This window comes from Polyodon spathula, chromosome 4, assembly GCF_017654505.1.
Source record: "Polyodon spathula isolate WHYD16114869_AA chromosome 4, ASM1765450v1, whole genome shotgun sequence".
In the NCBI taxonomy this organism is placed as follows: domain Eukaryota; kingdom Metazoa; phylum Chordata; class Actinopteri; order Acipenseriformes; family Polyodontidae; genus Polyodon; species Polyodon spathula.
This window is the reverse complement of record NC_054537.1, coordinates 17645238-17666076: the sequence shown is the minus strand read 5'-3', so window position 1 is coordinate 17666076 and position 20839 is coordinate 17645238. Positions and strand designations below refer to the sequence as shown.

Below are 20839 nucleotides of genomic sequence, written 5' to 3'. Positions count from 1 at the left end.
GCCACACTTGACCCATACCCTGACACTTCAAGATTAACCCTTTGCGGTCCTATGTTAGACCAGGTCCGACATTACAATTTTCCCTTTCCAGGAAAGCACAGGTCTCTAGTTGTTTTTTTCTCTGGAAAAAAGCGAAGAAAACCTTTCAATAGCCAAGGGAGACAGAGCCAAGAGTAGCAGAAAAAAAGGGGTGGATCTGAGCAATACACAGAGGCCCTGCACCACAGAGATAACATGGACATAAGCAAACAAGATAGCTGCTTCTGCACCCAGCGTTCAAAGAATATCACAGACATTTGCAGAGCTTTTTGAGATGTTATAGTAATAAAATAATGACTTGGATCGCATTATGAGATCAAATGAGTTTGGTGATAAAATGAGTGATCAGGAGAGGATTTATCGGTATGCACGACTATATGTGAAAAATACAGCGAACAAGTGGTGGGGATTGGCTGGACTTGCAGTACTGATTGTCCTTTTGATATGCAGTTCCTTTTAAACCTGTTTTACTGTATAAAAAAAAAAAAAAAAAAAAAACTAAAAAACTAAAAAACTGCATGTGTGAAAATAAATTGGACCTGACGCACATGACAGGCTCTGAATAAATGGACCGCTAAGGGTTAAGTCTAATTATGAGTGGTGGTGACTTATATTGTGTAGCCAATACAAATACAGTAAAACTTGACAGACAGAGCATGATTGAATGTGGAATACACACATACTCCCACCCATTTTGAGGCTACAGAAAACTCAAAATGGGTGGGATTCTGTCATGTCAGCCAATAGCCATACAGTAGACCTTTGAAAGCATGACGTAAGGTTTGAAAATGTATGGAAGAGGCACTAGAAGCTAAACGATCAGATCAGTATGGTTATTACGCTGCAATTATTTTTGTGAAGTAAAATCCTTTTTTTATTTTTACAAAATTACACATAGGCTTAGCCTCCGTAACCTCTTGTGACGAGCCGCCACTAGTATATACATAAAACTCAAAAATAGCTATAGCAATAAACGCAGAAAACTCAAAACCATAAACACTGCAAAACAGAAGCCCTATATATAATATGAGAAATATAATTTGGCTCAAAATGCTTAACAATTTGCATTTATAAAAACGTTAATAATAGGCTAAACGAGAAATTTACATTTACAGCGTCTTTTGCGTTCGGTGTATGTGTGTGGTTTTGGTAGGGCTTTGCTGAAGAATAATGCCAGTTAAACGGAATTTGACTGCTGAAATCTCGTGAGACACAAGCACAATTCCTGGTCTGGTTGACATTGTTTTTTCAGCAATTTTTTTCGTTTTCATTTGGGGAGGGGGGGGTCAGTTTTTCTGTTCTCCACTAGTGAAGGCAAGCAAGGTCTACAGTGGTACAGAACAGTTTCAAGGACAGAAGAGCTCATTATTGTATACAGGTTGTTCACTGCCTTGAGCTAAACTTGTGCAGAAACAGAAAACAACAAAAACACTTCTAAAACTCACCATTTATTTCATCAGCTATGCTTATCGTATCTAAACCGAAAATAGAAGCAACATTGTGTAAGGGCAGCTTAAATCTGAGGATATGGTGTTTAGCTGAAGAGTTATTTGGTGTAATCTAAGTTTGTACATATTTCTGAATGGGAATGTATTTGGTTTCATTCCAGGGAGTCAGGATACTGCATTGGAGTCAGTAAGTTCAATAACCCTTAAACAGTGCCTGGTAATGTTTAGAAAACTTTATCCATAGTGCACATTTATTAAGAGTGTATCATTGTCTAAGTGCTGTAGGCTTCTCTGTGTTTCGATTGCAATCAGAACCATGTTTGTTCCACTTCACTCTCCAGTCTGTGAACTTCAACTGTGAACCAACTCAGTTCTTATTTTAATGAATTCATCTTGGAAGTTTTTTTTTTTTTTTCTTGAAATATTTTCTATATTGTTTTCTACATCAGAAAAACATGCACAGCTGGTTTCACAGACCTCAATTGCCACTAATCTTGGACTCTTTTACCAGAGTAACATTGTATATTCCAAGATTATTGCATTTATTTTTACATTCTATTTACCGACATATCCTACACCTGTTCTAGTAGAGCAGGGCTTCTCAAACTCTATCCTGGGGACCCCCTGTGGCTGCTGGGGTTCATTCCAGCCGAGTTCTCAATTACTTAATTAGACCCTTAATTGAACTGATAATTTGCTTAATTAGACCTTTTTACTTGTTTTCAGCTCTTGAACAGTTGCGTATTTCAAGTTAGCTATAACATTTTATAAGTAACTTGAACTACAACTGTTTAAGAGTTGAAAACAAGTACAAATGTCTAATTAAGCAAATTATCAGTTCAATTAATGGTCTAATTAAGTAATTGAGAGCTCGGTTGGAATGAAAACCAGCAGCCACAGGGGGTCTCCAGGACCGAGTTTGAGAAGCCCTGTAGTAGAGTATGGAACTACAGCAGAATATTCTTTAAGTCTAAAAGAAAATAAACAAGACAAATACTTGCAGCTGAAAGTCTGAAGTAAAGTGTTTTATTATAATGCATCTCGTATTTGACAGACTATGAAGAAACAAAGTCCACATTCTTGCCCATCCTGCGTGGTATAATTAATTTGTGTCCCCTGCGGACATAATAGAGCAGGCTTGAATGTGAAAATTAATAGAAAAGCTGTCAAAAAAAGTTGGCAAAGATGTTTGAGGTTGGTAGGTTCTAGTGCAGGAGGGAAGAGTTCTACCAATGGTACTCTTTCAGTCAGGCATGAAGAGCAAGCCTGGTATTGTCACAATGAACCCCGAATCGCTATTTATTGTTTCTTCTGCTTTCTTCCAAATCAGCCTGTAAAAGCTGAAAGCTACGGTATAGTGGGGGTGTGGGATGGAATCTAAGACCTCTGATCCCACTGGAAGGCCAAATAATGCCCTGTGTGAATATTGTTGCCAATTAATGCCCTGACCACATTGTACATTTTAAACCTATTAGAGCCATATTTGAGAAACTATGGAGGTAGTCCTGCATTATTTCTTAAATCTCTTTTATTAAGTGTGATTTAGTTGTATTGTGGATGCTTGTATTACCAAACAAGTGAATGTTTGCCTGAGCAGCAGAATATCAGAAAGGGGAATGGTAAGAACAAGTATGTGCTAGAAAATTACAGTTTACAAATGACAATAAATTACTTATTTACGGTTTCCTTGAGTTACATGTACAACAGTGAAAAGTAGCCTCTATCTGCCCTTATCAGTACCTGTACAAGTCCTGTTGGGCTTAATAAGTTGGTCCAAGAGCAAATACAGAATTGCAAGATGGAGTTGAAGCATAGACTGTGTTAATTGATATTGTTATGTCTTAGTTGATTAACGTTTCAAGTGCTCTACAGATCAGCGTATCGACAATGCAGGGGCGCCCCCCGCCCCCCAACCCCGACATGACATCAATCCCTTGGTAAACTGTTTCAAGAGTTTAGGGCTACATCTTTGTTCTTGCTTCTCCACACCCTACAGCAAGGCACAGTGACAGCACTCTAGATTGCTACAGTGAGAAGTCACCAGCCCTATGCAAAAACTAGTTGAGGCACCTTTTACACATTAAAGGCAAGAGAGAGCAGGGGCGTTAAAAGTAAAAAAAAAAAAAAAAATAATAATAATTTTGCAATTCTCATTCATTTTCTATTGGGCATAGATGCAGAAAGACGGGCCAATGTAAAACTGTGCTACAGTCTTTCAAACACATGAAAGCCATTGATGTTCTCGAGACCACTGTACCACACCTCTTGCAAACCTGTCCTGTGTGCTCTGTTTTTATAATGTTTTGATTGTGAGTGAGATTGCCGCAGACACTTTAAAGGCCTTTGCACACTGGATCCGTTCCGTCATTTAGAGTCCGTCATGCAAAAAAGTCGTCCAGCAATCCATAGCACACTAGATGTGTTAATATCCTACTTCAGAGCACTGATGTGTAGTGGAGGCTTTGTAGTAAATATACCTAGTTTCATTATTTTAATAAAAAATAAATACAATTCTGTTCATTTTTACATAACTTTGAACACAAAATTTTATGGAAAACGTTTGCTAATTATTACGTTTCTGCTACACTACAATATTGTTGTTAGCGTTTGCTAATTATTACGTTTCCTAACAATTGTGCGTTACGCAATATTGTATATATATATATATGCATATATATATATATATATATATATTTATATAAGATATATATATATTATATAGATTTGACATATAATTTTATATATATATATATATATATATATATATATATATATATATATATATATATATATATATATATATATATATATATATATATATATATATATATATATATAAATAAAACGATATTTTGAGGCGCATGAAAGAAAGTTTCAATGCTATAATGCCTACAGAATGTATTTTTTGTAATATGGCATTGTGGTATTTAACATTACTGGTTCAGGCAGTATTGTTAAATTAGAGTTGGAAAGAAAAAAGTAAAAGGACAGAGGGACAGATAACGCAGTTTGTTTGTAGCTAGAGCAAGTACAGTTTTTCGACCATATATACCTTACAGATATGCTGTAAAATCATACATAGAATAAGAAATAGACAAACATAAGGAATAGAGTTGTAACTGCATAAGATTTTAAGAAGATATAAGTCGTAGTTAAACTGAAGACTGTTCCTATGCAGCTGTATTGTTGCTGAACATATTGCTGTACAACAATGGAATGATTATCCACCTGTTTGACTGCCATGGATGTAAGTAAATAAAGCTTATTGTTTTGGAAGTTTGAAAAGTCTATACGCCTGGAATTATTCTATACGAAATAAGAAGTTGAACTAATATGTGAAGCACAGTAACTGCATGATATGTCGTAATGTATAAGCAACCTACTACAAACTCTGAAGTGGTGCATTTGTTTATTAAGAAGCCACCGCACGTTCCATATTTTATTCATTTGTACTGGTGATGTATTTCTAGCTTGTAACACATCTTCGTGCCTCAGTGTGCAAGTTGCAATAGGGAATGCACGTGATTGTTTTTATTTTCTCTTTAGACACATGTTAAGTTCAGATGTGTTATTGGATCCAGGGTGCAATGGCCTTAAAGGTAATAAATTTTGTTTTAAACAATATGTTGAAAAAATGAAATGAATTGCCCTGTGTGTGTGTGTGTGTTGGAATTAAAAACTGATTTAAATATTAAACTCAGTATTGCTGAAAAGCCTGGACTTTCTTGCTACACATATGCCCTCCATTGTGTATATTAGGGAAAAAGCAGCCAGGCAAATGGGCATATATATTATAGAAAAACGAAAAACAACAAAAACAAAACATTAATAAAACACACATCCCTGAGGCTTGTTCCTACTGGACAATTTGATTCTGTAGCACCGTTGGTAAATTGCTTGCTTCTGTGAGTTGGAGCCAACAGTTAAGATTGCTGAAGGAATCCTCTAGTCAAGGCATCAATAATGTAGGCAATCTGTAGCAACAGCAGGGCTTTACCACACATACTGTGTGTGTGTTCTCATCCCAGGCTTTCAGACTTGTGTAAGTCGATATTTATTTTATTAGTATTGGATCTCTAATTCCATAAATAATACAGTACTTTATGTTGTCCTTCTTTCCAACATTTGGTTCTCTGATTGACAAATAAATCAAGAGCTGCCAGGAACACAGGGCATGGGAAATAATGAAGCTAAAGAAAGCGAGGTAGCATTCCCTTAAACATGCTTACAAACCAGGAGGCAATTCACTTAATTCACAACAAAAAAAGCAAATGCAGTAAAACCTTTAACAACGTATCAGATTTTCATAAATTCAGGAGACATAGAAAAAATACAACAAATACCACCAGCCACAGATCTAGTCTTTCTGTCAGATAAGAGTATGAGTTGATTACAGAGTACTGTCATTTATTAGTCATTACTTTTGCAAGTCCTTTATGTCTGAGTGTTTTTTATTTATACAGGAATTTAACCCATTGAGGCCTAGCTCTGAGTTACAATGGGGTCCTGTCAAGAAACATATACAATAAAACAACGCAATATGATGTGTGGTACTGTATTAACCATTTTAGGAGCCATAATCAAAGGTCTTTCACCCAGACATGTGCAGGTCTATAATCAGGATCAAAACATTTACATGAAGCCCTAAACAATTTACAGAGATAATTTTTAAAACATTGAAAAGAGAGACTATCAAATGTACTCCTTATATCCTGGCTGAAAGAGTTAAAGGTTTTTGGAAGCCAATAGGTAAAGGACATTTTACCCAAACATGTGCCAAACCTTGGAACGACCAGGCTGACAGAATCACAGGAATGCAGGTTATAGTTAGTATCATACCTATTAACCAGAGCAGTTGAACAACAAGACACCAATCCTTGAAGAAACTTAAACACAGAACAGTACCAATGATAAAGCCTTCGGTCTGTAAGTGAAAGCCTGCCTAATTTTACATACATGTCACAATGGTGAGTCAAGGTGGGGCATTCTAATAGAAATCTGCAGCATGAGTTGTAAAACATGTCTAGTTTATGTAAAGACTGAGTAGAAGTGAACTGGTAAGTGTAATCACCACAATCAAGGACAGGGAGAATAGTAGTGGTCACCAATTTTGATCTGTTAGTTCTTCCTATTTCTAAAAAGGAAGCCTAATTTAGGTCTTACCTTTGAAATCAGTTTGTCAATATGATGATTTAAATATAAGAGTTGAGTATTAATAAAGAAAATGTAAGACCACTCACACGTGCATTAAATTGTGTTTACATTATCCCTTTCAGATTGTCTGAAAAGGGTCCAAATATTTTGTAATACACTGTAAAGATGTGTCAGATTGGTTAACATATTATCAATCAGTCAGGGATGTGCTTGTACATGTTGTGAATTTAATTCATGCTGCTGGTGTGCATTTCTGGATTCACCTGTGTAAACAAAAAGACAAATCATGTTTCATTACAATATAGTAAACTACATTGGTTTTATTAAAAAAAAAAAAAAAGTATTTAAGTGGCCATTATGTTTTGAAGAACCACAAATGGTCACAGCAGGTACAATCACCTAAAGACCTATGAAAGTGTACAGTCTTATTCACCAGGCTGTGCATTGTATTCTGTCTCTCTGTTTCTTTTATAATTTCTGTTTGGGATTATAAAAATACTGTTTCTCTCAACCAAGTCTGTGTAAAGTAACTGTATACAATTACACACATGAAATATATGGAATGTGAATTAAATAATATGATACATATGAAGAAGTTAAAAGCAAAAAGATCAATAAATTGGTAAAAGATGTCAAATAAATTGATGAGAGACTATACAATAAAGGCATTATATCAAAAGAATTTTAAAAAATACATGCAGCCACATAATGCAAGAACAGGCCTAGCAAGAGGAAATCCTAAAATGTTCAAAGAAAATCACCCTATGCGAATGATAGTCAGCAAGATTGATAATCCAACACACATAATAGCAGAAAAACAATTTATGTTGAGAAATTACCAAACTATGTTAAGGATACAACACATTTTTTAAAAAGTTGAATCACTAAAGCTCAACCTTAGAAAATACAATTTTATTTTGCATGGATGTAAAATCCTTGTACCCAAGTGTTCCTGTCACAAAGGCTGCTGTAGTGGGTGACGTCAGACCAGAACCAGGAACCAACACAGAATAAAAGGAGAGATGTGAAGTTTGGTGAAGGTTGCGCTCAGCATTTAATGATTCAACAAACAGAAAAATAAAAGGTTGTAAGACAAACAAAACACAGGACACGGCACTTCAGCCAAAACAAAGAGACAAACAAAATGGACTATACAGACAAACACGGTGAGCTGAAATCAGTTATTTACTTTCCTATTATAACCTCCGTCTCCAATCCCGTACTCCACTCATCGAACACACAACCCTGAGTGAGTGAAAATATGCTGCTTTTATGCAGCTGTACTGGGACTCGATTGCTAATCAATCAGTTCTCCATGCTCACATATTATTACATTTTACCATTTTACATGATCCAAATTAGGAATGCATTTTACCAGTACATACATGGGGACATGGGAAGAACAATTACTTAGAAAATCGGAAAGAGAACCTTTAGAATACATTTGGTTTGTAAATGATATTTTGGGGGTTTGAACACACGGAGAATAATTTCTTTAGCAGTTTCATCAAATAGCAAATCAAATACACAGTAATATTAAGGTGGTCGGACCTTCAATGGATAAGACAAGAAATAGAATTTTTAGATACCATAGTAAAACTTGAAAAAGGTTCAATTGAGACTGACCTCTTCTGTAAACCTACTGACATGCACCAGTATTTACACATGTCCTCTGCATATCTAATACACACTAAAAGGCCAGTCCCAAGGGTCTAGGAATAAGAATACAAAGACTATGCTCAAAAGAAACTGACTATGTAAAACAAAGAAATGTATTAAAAACAAATCTTAAAGAGGATGTAAAGAGAGAATTATAGAGACAGTTAAGAACAGTGGATAAACTAAAAAGGATGATCTGTTAAGTTATAAAAATAGAGATAAAAAGGTCAAGAGTCCCATTAGTAATGACTTACTCTAAACTTGTGCCTAATATTTCTAAGATAGTTTGGAAACACTTGCAGATTCTACGTAATTCAGAAATATTGAAAAAAAAAAAAAATTCTTAAGGCCCCATTTGTAGCATTCAAAAGAGAAGCTAATTTAGGTGATATTTTAGTTCACTGTAAACATAAAAGAATAATTGGCAGAATAGGTTCTACAAATACTTGCACTAATACATTTAAAGTGTGTAAATACATGGACAAATATTTGGTAGAGGCACCTTTGGCAGCAATTACAGCCATGAGTCTATTTGGATAAGTCCCTACCAGCTTTGCACATCTGGACACTGCAGTTGTTGTCCATTCTTCTTTGTAAAATTGTTCAAGCTCTGTCAAGTTGGATGGGGACCTTTGGTGAACAGCAATTTTCAACTCTTTCCACATATTCTCAATTAGATTGAGGTCCGGGCTTTGACTGGGCCACTCCAGGACGTTGACCTTTTTGTTTTTAAGCCACTCCAGTGTGGCTTTAGCTGTATGTTTGGGGTCATTGTCCTGCTGGAAGATGAATCTTCTCCCAAGTCCCATGTCTCTTGCAGACTTCAGCAGGTTTTCCTCCAGGATTTCTCTGTACTTTGTTGCATCTATTTTTCCCTCTATCTTCACAAGCTTTCCAGGCCCTGACGCAGAGAAACATCCCCATAGCATGATGCTGCCACCACCGTGCTTCACAGTAGGGATGGTTTTCTCAGGATGATGTGCGGTGTTCAGCTTGCATCAAACATAGCGCTTAGCGTTGAGGCCAAAAATATCTATTTTGGTCTCATCAGACCATAGAAACTTCTTCCACATGGTCTCAGAGTCTCCCACATGCCTTCTGGCAAACTCTAGCTGAGATTTGATGTGAGTTTTTTTCAACAATGGCTTTCTTTTTGCCACTCTCCCTTAAAGACCAGTTTTATGAAGCACCCGGGCTATTGTTGTCATATGCACAGTATCTCCCAGCTCAGCCGTGGAAGACTGTAACTCCTTTAGAGTTGCCATAGGCCTTTGGTGGCCTCCCCGACTAGTGCTCTTCTCGCCTGGATACTCAGTTTTTGAGGACTGCCTGTTCTAGGCAGATTCACAGTTGTGCCATATTCTCTCCGTTTCTTAAGCCTATCTATCTATCTATCTATCTATCTATCTATCTATCTATCTATCTATCTATCTATCTATCTAATTTGTCTAGAATATTATACATAACCTTTGACCCATATTTGAATCCTGTGCACCTGAGACCACTTTTAAACACATAATGTCTCATTTTCAATCACTCAACACCCAAAATGTGTGCTTTTTAGGCACTTTTAACAAATCTGTCTCAGTCATCATCCATCAACGGGAGCACCAAACAAGCGAGCGAGACAAATAATCTTCGACTCTGACGACAACTAAGAAAAAGAAAGCATACCCCATTGAAACACCTTTTCCTTAAAAACACATTATTTTTTGCAGTTCATTACCAAACCAGTTTAATTCACTGGCTTCAATGTCGTCACATAAACCCTAGATGGAATTAGTTTCCAGTTACTCGCTGAAGCCCATCTATTATATATATATATATATATATATATATATATATATATATATATATATATATATATAATATATATATATATTATATATATATATATATATAAACTGATACTGTTTCTGTTCTCTTCCAGGTACACAGAAGTTCTGTTTAGTGATCCTTAATCAACCCTTGGACAAAGACTACTTTCACCAGCTCTGGAGTAAAGGTATTGATTTTGTGATGTATCTGAACAAATGTCACCTGACGTTTTCTTGTTAACAATCTCTGCTACTGGAAGCCATTAGTTAGTTGAGGGGGGCAGACCAGACAGTAAGAGCCCTTCTGCCTGGACAGAGGTCAATACTCTTTAATTGGTGAGTTATAAGATGCATAACTCACAATGTTGAGAGCTTTGGACTCTGAACTGAAATACATCATCTGTAACTTTGTAACCTCCAAGGCATCATTTATCAGTGTAAATCTCAATGTTTAAATTAGGTGGTGGATTAGTCCAATACAAGCATGTGCATTGATTTGTAATTCACCTAGCCGAGAATATTGTGCCTGTCAATATTTGTTCATTTTAGACCTATTTAACATATATTTAAAGTGAATCTTTAAAAGACGTTAGATGTCACTTTGTACTGTAGCTGTGAAGTTAGCTGGTGCCTGTTGTTAATTCATTATTTATAGAGATACAAAAAGTATCCACTTAAAAACTGTTAATGAATGATGTGTAATACCAAATTCATACCATTTAGAAAAGCATAAGTGAGCATGTTAGCTCAGGGAAGTTCAGCAAAGCATGGTTAAAAATGATGCAAGTCTGCAGGGGATGGAAATAAGACTCCCATTGCACAGCGGTTTGATCCACTTCTGGTTTTACTAATAAGACACATCACCGATACACTGTGGCAAACCAAGCTTGTATTAAAGTTAGCCCTGTGGATCCATGTTGACATAAAAATGATATTATGTAAACACAGTGTGCTTGGAAGTAAGTTCACAGCTGTAGGGTGATGGTGAATGTCAATATTGATCTGGCCTGACGTGTCTAAACAAAGATGTGAAATGTTACCCAGACATGTATCTTTACTTTGTTAATGTAACGTTGCAGCTGTGAATAACAATCTTGTACGTGTTTATGCATCTTAATACTTTCTGGTCAGTAATGTGTAGCTGTAGGGAAGTAATAAGACCTGACAAAGCTGACCCAAGTCACTGGTCATGCTTAGCCAGTCCAGTGTGGCTCCAGGACCTAAACACACTGTAAAGGGCAGTACCACCTGAAAAAAATACAACAAATGTGTATATATATTTCTTTCACTATTACATGCTATTAAAATATTCTTTAATTTTGAATAAGGAAGCATAGTGGCTTTAACCGCCTGGGGCGAATGGATATTAAAGTATATCCCACACCATAAACTAATAAAAATAATTTAAAAATTAAAAAAAAAAAAAAAAAAAAAAAACTAATTAACAAAAAAGTAATTTTTATTAAATATCCTTCTGCCTCTGACCTAAAAAAGGACTTTTTTTGACCTAAAATGTTATTAATTATAATAAAATTAAAAAAATGCATTTAAATTTATTATATTACATTATATTATTATTATTAGTGATTATATATTATTATTATTTTAAATCCCTCATTGAACTTTCGACAACAAACCTTGAGCACTGTTTATAGATGTTAATTTGAACACTGCCTTTGAAACAGTAGGTGGAGCTGCAGGAAGCGATTTCAAGCAACATGGTGTTGGATTCACTGTTGTCCTTGTAGTTGTGTGAGGAAGTGCAGCAGGACAGTCACTCAGACCTTCTTTGCCACGTCTGGCCATATTTAGTTGCATATCGAAACAAACCAAACACAGAATATATATATTTTTTAATCCTCCTTTGTGATCCGGGAGTAGTGGCAGAAGGTATCCATGCCAGATTTGTTGTACCGTTTCAAAGTGACAACAAAGATGTTTGCATTTTGAAATACTCGGAAAGTGGCATGTGGCAGAGCTAGAGCTTTGCCCATGTATATTGACTGGTGTTTGGTAATGGTTGGCAGGGATGTGGTCAATTCCTCCCTGCCAAAAACAATGTGGCTGGAGCCTTAATTAGATAATTGCTAATAATTGATTAATTAGGCTCCAGCTACATCCCATAAAGAGAGAGCCCAGGGCTTCATTTGGACAGAGGAGTTTGGTGAGTGAACCAGTGTTGTTTTTGTGTCTCTGTATTTTCTTTAAAGTTCGGTGAAGTTTCTGCCTAGTCTGAACAGTTTTTGTATGTTTGTTTAAACCTTTATTTTGCCTTTGTGTTTGTTATTTTGTGTTATTTTTGTTTATTAAAGTGAGCTTTTGCGCTTGTACTGTCGTTTTCTGGCTTCTGAGTCTCTGTCTCGCCGTTACCCTGTTACCCTGGGATAAAAATGCCTCCAAGACTTACAGCAGGTACTGCAGGTAAAACCTTTTTTTTTAAATAAATAATATTTTAAAAAAAGTTGAGAAGGAAGCAGTAACAAAAGCCATTGCCGGCTGATTACCAAATATGTCGCGCAGAGAAATGGTGCCCCGATTGGCAATTTTGGACACACAGTGGCCATCTGCCACTCTCAGTACCAGGAGTAGAAAAGGTCTGATGTGCCCGAAAAGAGGGAGGAAGAGCCCCATTGGTGGTGCTTGGCCTGTGGGGAGGGTGACCACCCAACGCCTGGCTGCCCGGGCCAAGACTGGATGGAACTGTCTGCCCAGAAGAGGGTGAAAGGGAGGAGTGGCTGTGCCCGGAGAAGACCTAGAAGGGGGAAGCCAGATCATCCAGCATCCAGAAGAGGGAGCCAAAGTGCCCAGCACCCAGAGGGAAGGAGCCCGAGCATCTACAGCCCAAGAGGTGTAGGCCGCACCGGTCTCCAGTGATGGGGGGAGAGCGGCACCGGTCTCCAGTGACGGGGGGGGGGGAGCGGCACCGGGGTCCAGTGCGGGGGGGGAGAGCGGCACCGGTCTCAGTGACGGGGGGGGGAGCGCGGCACCGGTCTCCAGTGACGGGGGGGGGGAGAGCGGCACCCGGTCTCAGTGACCCCCCTTCGCCGTGGCACCAGTTCGGTGACTCGGGGGGGAGAGCGGCACCCGTCTCCAGTGACGGGGGGGAGAGCGGCACCCGTCTCCAGTGACGGGGGGGAGAGCGGCACACACAAGGCAACAGCTCTTGAACTTGAGCTAATCATCCACTCTTTTGGGTGTATTTGCAATACTAAGCATTTAATAATGTAAATGTTTATTTTAAGCACAAAGTTGACATTTACTGCTTCATTTTATGTTACCATGGGGAGAAAAAAGTAAGAAAATATATTTAAAAAAAAAAAAAAAAATCTTAACATTCTGTTAATACTGGTGTTACAGCACAACGTATACAGCCCAACAGTGATGGTGAGGCCATCCCTCCCATTAAACTGTATTCTGTTGCTCATCCAGTATGACACTGGAAAAGCTCTTAGTTTATCCATGTTGTTGGTGCTGTCCTCTCAAACTGACACAACACTGCACATTCCACTTCTGCAGCTGGCAATATCATTGTGTCATACATCTGTCACGTGGGTGCCCTGTTCTTAAAGTGCTCCCATTCCCCCTAACCATGTTACTATGAATGCTAATGCAGGCCCATCACCTCTTCCTGCCTCGCAAAAGACTGTATTTTGCCACTGAACATCTGCAATTCCATAAAACTGAAAGTTATGCTAGAACATATATTTGTGTTACAGCACTATTGGTAGTCCTCCTGTCATGCACCTGTGTCATGATTTACCAAAACATATACACTTCCCCTCATGTTGCCCTGCATGCAGTTCCCCAGCCCCACCCAACAAACTGACGCACATCATGTGGATGCCACACTAGACATTGATTATGGCAGTGGAGTTCATAGAGGTACAGTGTGATGTTGGTGCCACTGTTATGCTACTAGACCTGCATAATCAGTGCCCAGATATACACCACCGCCCCAACACACTGGCATGGCAGTAAACTTCATACACCTAGTTGGACCTTCATGATGGATGTCTCTTGTGTTATCTGCAGAGTGTTGTATGTTGTTCCTTTTAACTGATGATGTGGTTGCTTGTGTTGGAGAGAATGCAGAGTTAGTGTTAAAAACCCTAAAATTTCATTTCCCTACTTTTGTCATTTTTAATATCAACCCTAACTGATGCGTTAATTAAGTTTTTTTTACAAAGAATTCCCTATCTTTTTGAGAATATATTTCAGCTAGAAAGCCTGAATCTTCTATTATAGATCGCTAAATGTAAAAGTGGCTGTATTTGAAAACTTGATTAAACACATCACCGGTTTATATGGAATACGCATGATTTAGTTTTTCGTCACCTGTTCACACAAAGTGTTTAGCTTTTTAATACTTGAGCGCATTTAAATTATAATCAATAGTTTAATTTGTGTTTAGAAAATACACATCAACATGTTTATTATCTGTTGCCTGCAGGCATTTCATTTTATGTTTAATACATTTTTTACAGAGTTAGCAGTTCCATGTTCCCAGTACTCTTCTACAGTTTAAACACATGTATTTGTAGTATTCACAGGAGTAGATAAAAACAGACACTCCATACACTCCCATATTCTGATAGTCTTAATAAAGAATATTGTAACCAAGTTTCATCACAATAAGAGAAGTAGTTCTATAGATAGTTACCAGTGTTTTTGAATACAGTCGCCACCGCTTAGAACAGGCGCAGTTGTGTAAATGTGATTCATCCACAGTAAGCGATGGATGGTATAAACTCCCTCACAATAACCTGACATTCAAAATGTCCCCCAATCACCAGTACAGTAATCAAAACAAGCAAGAGTGTATGCGGCTAAAAATCTTTATTAAGACCCTCATTACACTGATAAAAACACTACAGGGGTAATCACTCAGTAACGAGGTGCAAACAGCTGATTGATCGATCTGTCAAGCTTTACTACAGTAAAGTGCTGCCTTTTGCAGGGGTGGGTGATATGATAAAAAAATATGTATGACAATATGTATGACGGTTTATTTTTATTTTTTGGTACTTGAACATACTATTGGGTGGTGCAGAAGACGGTAAGAACTCGTGACACGTGAGGATTGGGATTTTTTAAGCACTTGTGCAATTTTATTGTGTGCTGTACTTTACAATAAACTCTATTCACTGATGAAACAATTGAAACTAGATTTTAAAAAATTAAATAATACCCTGGTCCCTTCTTCAATTACGTGTGGTAATTAAATCATTACTGTACCTTCAATTATCGAGCCCTGAGTCAGACTTGCCATGGATATGAAAACGAATTACATTGGAGGTTTGCATTTTAAGAAATCCCACTCTGACAACAAGGACTATACAAAAAAAGACGGGCTCCACAGCCTCTGCCTGCCAGGGGGGAGAGGTCTCATTCCCCCAGTTATCACAGCTGTAGTTATGCTTCCCCTGCACAACTTTTGCAGTTTTTTTTTTTTTTTTTTTTTTTTTTTTTAAGTCTGTCAACTGCATCAGGTTTATGGAGTATGCATGTAATGATTTACTTCAAGTAATATTTTGCTTTTTTCAAGAACTACGGAGTCATTAGTAACTTGTGATGTGCTTGACTTGAAAAAGCTGCCCGAGGTCATACGTTTTTTAATAGGTGCCCCTTTATGTGCTGCTTCTCCTACTCCCTGAGATTCTATTTCAGTGTGGCTGGCTGTGCCAGTGAAGCTCTTTTCCTGCTCTAGCAGAGATTCCTCCTCTGACACTGCTCTTGCTTTGATTGATGCAGCCTTGTCCACACTGATGTACTGCACTTTTAACCTAGGGTTGATAAAAAATGAAATATCAAGTAGATCTTGGGTGTGTGAGTCGGAATACTTCTCATTCAAGTAACTCAGTATCTTCTCTTTTGATTGACTTTCTGAGCTCAGTCTCATCTTCCTCAATGGCCAAGATATTATGATGCAAAACAGGTTTGAGGTAGGAGACAGTGACATAGTTTTCACCTGACAGAATCTCTGAAATCCAACAATGTTCTTCAAGACTTATGTAATGAATCAAGCACCTCAGTGTCCTGCCATGCTGTACTAAGTGCCTGGTTTTTCTGTCTGCAGCTAGGACTTGTGTGATTGCTTTTTCCTGTTCCAGCACCCTGTGAATCATTTGCTGACGTGATCCCCAGCGAGTGGGTGTTATCAGCTAGTGCTGAGGTAGATTGAGCTCAGCTTGTGCCAAATTCAGAGCTTTTCTTTTCTTCCAACTGTAAGAGAATGTGCTTACCAGCCTCTTACACACGCCAATGGCACAGTCAATGCGCTTATGCCCTTTCATGCTGTTTTCTATAAAAAAAAGAAAAAAACACAAATGTAAGGAATAATTTATATAAAAATATAAACCTGTAATCTCGCTAAGTTTTACTTAATGTTACCAGAAAGCATATGCTGCTGTATGAAAGAGAAAGATAAAACAAATGACATCCAGCTAGTACAGTACTACATATCCACTTTTAAAATAAATTGACACTTTTTATATTCATTTTAACCAATTATGTAGAATAATAACATTAGAAATGCAATACCCTCCTCCATTTAATTTCTACTCAAGCCAAAATATTGCTCCTTATGTAAGGGATTGCAATAGTTCAGTCATTAGCCAAATTATTATTGTTGTTTTTAATTTTATAAAGAATTTAATCAAAACTGTGCCTTTCTTTACTCTATGTAGTTGTTTTTAACCTGCTAATAATATCTAATAGCCTGATGCAGAACAAGATTCTTAACGTAGAAGCACTTTTAAAAGCTGCTTTTATATAATACGATCCCAGACTCTCCTAGTACTGTATGTTTAAATTGTTTACAGAACATAACGTGCTTTCCTTTCTATGAGTTTTCACATATTAAGTCCATGAAGAGACTGAGAAAGATATAAAAAAGTAAGTTTATTAGTGTAAAACAACAGTGCTGCAGCTTTGACAATGTTTCATCCGCTGTCTGTAGTGATGCAGATTTACTGCTCTTTTCTCAGATGCCAGACAGACAGAGCATCTTGTGAACTTTGTGTGATTGCTTCCCCAGAGTGGTCTTCAGGAAAGTACGTAGTTTGCAAGCCCTTGCCACGTAAATTCCAATCCAAATCAATGTAATTTACAGTTAGGCTAATGTATGGCTCAGTCGTTCGGCTTGACCAGAGTTCAGTAGTACTTGAAAAAAAGGATATACGGATACACGGCTACTACAATGTTGGCAAAGCTGTTGGTGAAAAATACTTATGGAAGTTTGTATTTCTTGTTGATAATTTAACAACTTTCTAAAACCTTATTTTTCTATAGTATAGACAGGAACCATATATTTTGCAATGTGATACGTTACTGCGTCGGTAATTTGTTTCCATCGTTTACTGTCTTCAAAACAGAACCAGGTAACTACAGACCAGTAAGCCTGACTTCCCTGTTATATGCAGACATATGGAAACTATAATAAGATCCACAATGGAAAATTACCTATATGATAACAGTATCCTGGGAGACAGTCAGCATGGTTTTAGGAAAGGGAGATCGTGTCTAACTAACCTGCTTGATTCTTTTGAGGATGCAACATCGATAATGGATAATTGCAAAGCATATGACATAGTTTATTTAGATTTCCAGAAAGCTTTTGACAAAGTCCCTCATAAAAGATTAATTCTCAAACTGAATGCAGAAGGGATTCAAGGAAATGCATGTACATAGATTAGGGGGTGGTTAACATGTAGAAAACAGAAAGTACTGATTAGAGGAGAAACCTCAGAATGGAGTGAGGTAACCAGTGGAGTACCAAAGGGATCAGATCCTCTGCTATTCCTAATCTACATTAATGATTTAGATTCTGGTATAGCAAGCAAACTTGTTAAATTTGCAGATGACACAAAAATAGGAGGAGTGACAAAATTAGAGGTCATTCAAAATGATCTAGACAAGATTCAGAACTGGGCACATGGCAAATGACATTTAATAGAGAATAGTGTAAGGTACTGCACACAGGCAATACAATTGTGCATTATAAATGTCATATGGGATATACTGAAAATAAAGAAGGAATCTAAGAAAAAGACCTAGGAGTTTATGTTGACTTAGAAATGTCTTCATCTAGACAATGTGGGGAAGCTATAAAAAAAAAAAGGCCAACAAGGTGCTCAGATATGTTGTGAAAAGTGTTGAATTTAAATCAAGGGAATTAATGTTAAAACTGTACAGTGTATTAGTAAGACCTCATCTTGAATACTGTGTTCAGTTCTGGTCACCTTGCTACAAAAATGATATTGGTGCTCTAGAAAAAGTGCAAAGGAGAGCAACCAGAATTATTCCAGGTTTAAAAGGCATGTCATGTGCAGACAGGCTAAAAGAATTGAATCTATTCAGTCTTGAACAAAGCAGACTACGTGGCGACCGGATTCAAGTACAAAATTCTAAAAGGTATTGACAGTGTCGACCCAAGGGACTTTTTTGACCTGAAAAAAGAAACAAGGACCAGGGGTCACAAATGGAGATTAGACAAAGGGGCATTCAGAACAGAAAATAGGAGGCACTTTTTTACATAGAGAATTGTGAGGGTCTGGAACCAACTCCACAGTAATGTTGTTGAAGGTGACATCCTGGGATCCTTCAAGATGCTGTTTGAGATTATGGGATCAATAAGCTACTAACAACCAAACGAGCAAGATAGGCCGAATGGCCTCCTTTCGTTTGTAAACTTTCTTATGTTCTTATGGGTGTTAGCATCTCCTAATTTCCACGACTCCAAATATTTGGTGGTCCAGAGGCTAAAAAGATACCCAACGAGATCCAGGGGCAAATTGCTGGTTGCAAATGAATGCTCAAAATTATACTTGGAGGGCTCCTGAGTGATGTATCCAGTAAAGGCGCTCCGTGTGGAGTGCAGGATTTGCCCTATAGCCTGGAGATTGGCAATCCATGGCTCACTGCGCATCAGCGACCCCTGTGGCCGATAGGGCACCTGTGGTTCTGCAGTGGAGCCGCCAGATCTGTGTTGTCATCTGGCACTATAGGTCTGGTGGCATCGCTGTGGATCCGCAGTGCGAAAAATGACTGTTTGGCAGGAGCACGTTTCGTTGAGCCGAGGATACAGATAATAGTTGGGCATACTAAATTGGGTAGAAAACCAAGGTTAAAAATTAGTGGAGACTAAATTTATATTAAAAAAAAAAAAAAAAAAAGATTATACTCTCTCTCACTCTACCACCCCCTTTTTTTCTGCATTCTGGTTAAACCCGAAAACTCCCTGAATATATTATAATAGATTTTAAAAAATTACAGCAATATATATTTTTTCTTCCCAGTTATTTGTTTTATGAGTGCGTGTTTAATCCAAGAGCATTTAGATGTAACAGTTGATCGTTTCTCTTTGTAAAACAGCATGGAGTAAAGTTGTTTAGTTTTCCCGTATGTTCTGTGTGCAATTATACTTGCAACTCCACTACAAAATAAAACTTGATTGGAACGGAGAAGTGCCTCCATATACTGTGTGTGTGTGTGTGTGTGTGTGTGTGCGTGCGTGCGTATGAGAGAGAGAAATGAGAAAATATTGCAAGATATGTTTATAAATCAACTAGGAACTGATTAATCATCAGATACAGTTAACATTCACTCCAGTTTGTACAGTTCAGTACGTGGTATTTTGGCAGGAGTTCCATTACAAACACTACTATGTAGAGCTGGCCTTTTCAACCAACTGTCCAATGAAAAATACTGCTTTGATGCTGTTCTTTGCTGTTGAACATAAGATGCTTTCTTTACAGGTTCTTTTAACACAGCAGCCAGATGGGATGGTGGACTTCTTGGCTATATTCAGAGAATTTGTGCTGACGTCACGGTTTCCTTCTCTACCCTTACTAGTAGTATTCTTCTGTAGTATTGTTTTAGTTTTTGTTGTCGTGGTTGTAGGTGCTTTAGAGGTGACCTCAGAACTTCAGAACAGAACGGTCTTTTGTAATTTCAAGTTTTTCTTAACTTCAAATTTCTTCTGTCTTTTTCCCATGGCCTATTTATTTGTAATATATCTATAGACATAAGTAATACTATTGTGCGTCATACAAAAACATCTTGTAACACCCCTGAACGTAGTGGTATAATACCATCGTTCAAAGTGATAATACTGTTTGGTTTTTCATTCAGCATATCAGAACGGATGTGCAGCTCATGCAAAGCGGAGTCTGCTGCCCAGACCTGAAGGTCGACACCCCAGTTGAAGTAAAACCAACAACGTGAAGAGATTTCGCTCTCAAAGGAAAACAGAACTACTGAAGAAAGAAGACTGCAGTTTGTCCAAAAGCAAAAGAGTTTGAGCACCATCTCTGGAGACATTTCAGTTAACATAAGGCAGTCTCCTCCACAGCTGAAGTATGTTGCCTACTCAAACTTGTAGTCTTTGTGGCAGTTATAAAAACAAAACAAAAACAAAAAAACCTTTGAATATGTAGAGGCAAAGACTTTTTTTAAACGAAAAGTAAAACAAAATAAAACTTCTGCTGTTTAGTCAGCCTTCATTTGTGCTAAACTTGTACATAAACAAACAAACCTCTTACCATACTTTTTTTTTTTTTTTTAAACATTTATTGTGGCTTATAAAAGTCACTTATTTCAGAGTGGGTCAAGCCTTTTTCAGGTTAAACAAATCGGCCCGTTCCATCAAGGAAAGCCATTTGTTTTTATCCATTAGAATGTCTCCAATTGTCCTTCGATTAACTGTATGCCTCACTTAGGCGA

General features: G+C 37.5%; 1 protein-coding gene across 3 annotated transcripts in view; it reads left to right on the top strand.

Annotated features, from left to right (window-relative positions):
- The window catches only part of LOC121314248 (thiamin pyrophosphokinase 1-like), a 122912-nt gene that overhangs the window by 24115 nt on the left and 77958 nt on the right, over window positions 1-20839 (top strand). For all 3 annotated transcript variants that reach the window (XM_041247297.1, XM_041247296.1, XM_041247298.1), the window contains exon 3: window positions 10231-10305. In XM_041247297.1, coding sequence (XP_041103231.1) covers window positions 10231-10305 — 75 coding nt within the window. The remainder of the gene's footprint in view (window positions 1-10230; window positions 10306-20839) is intronic.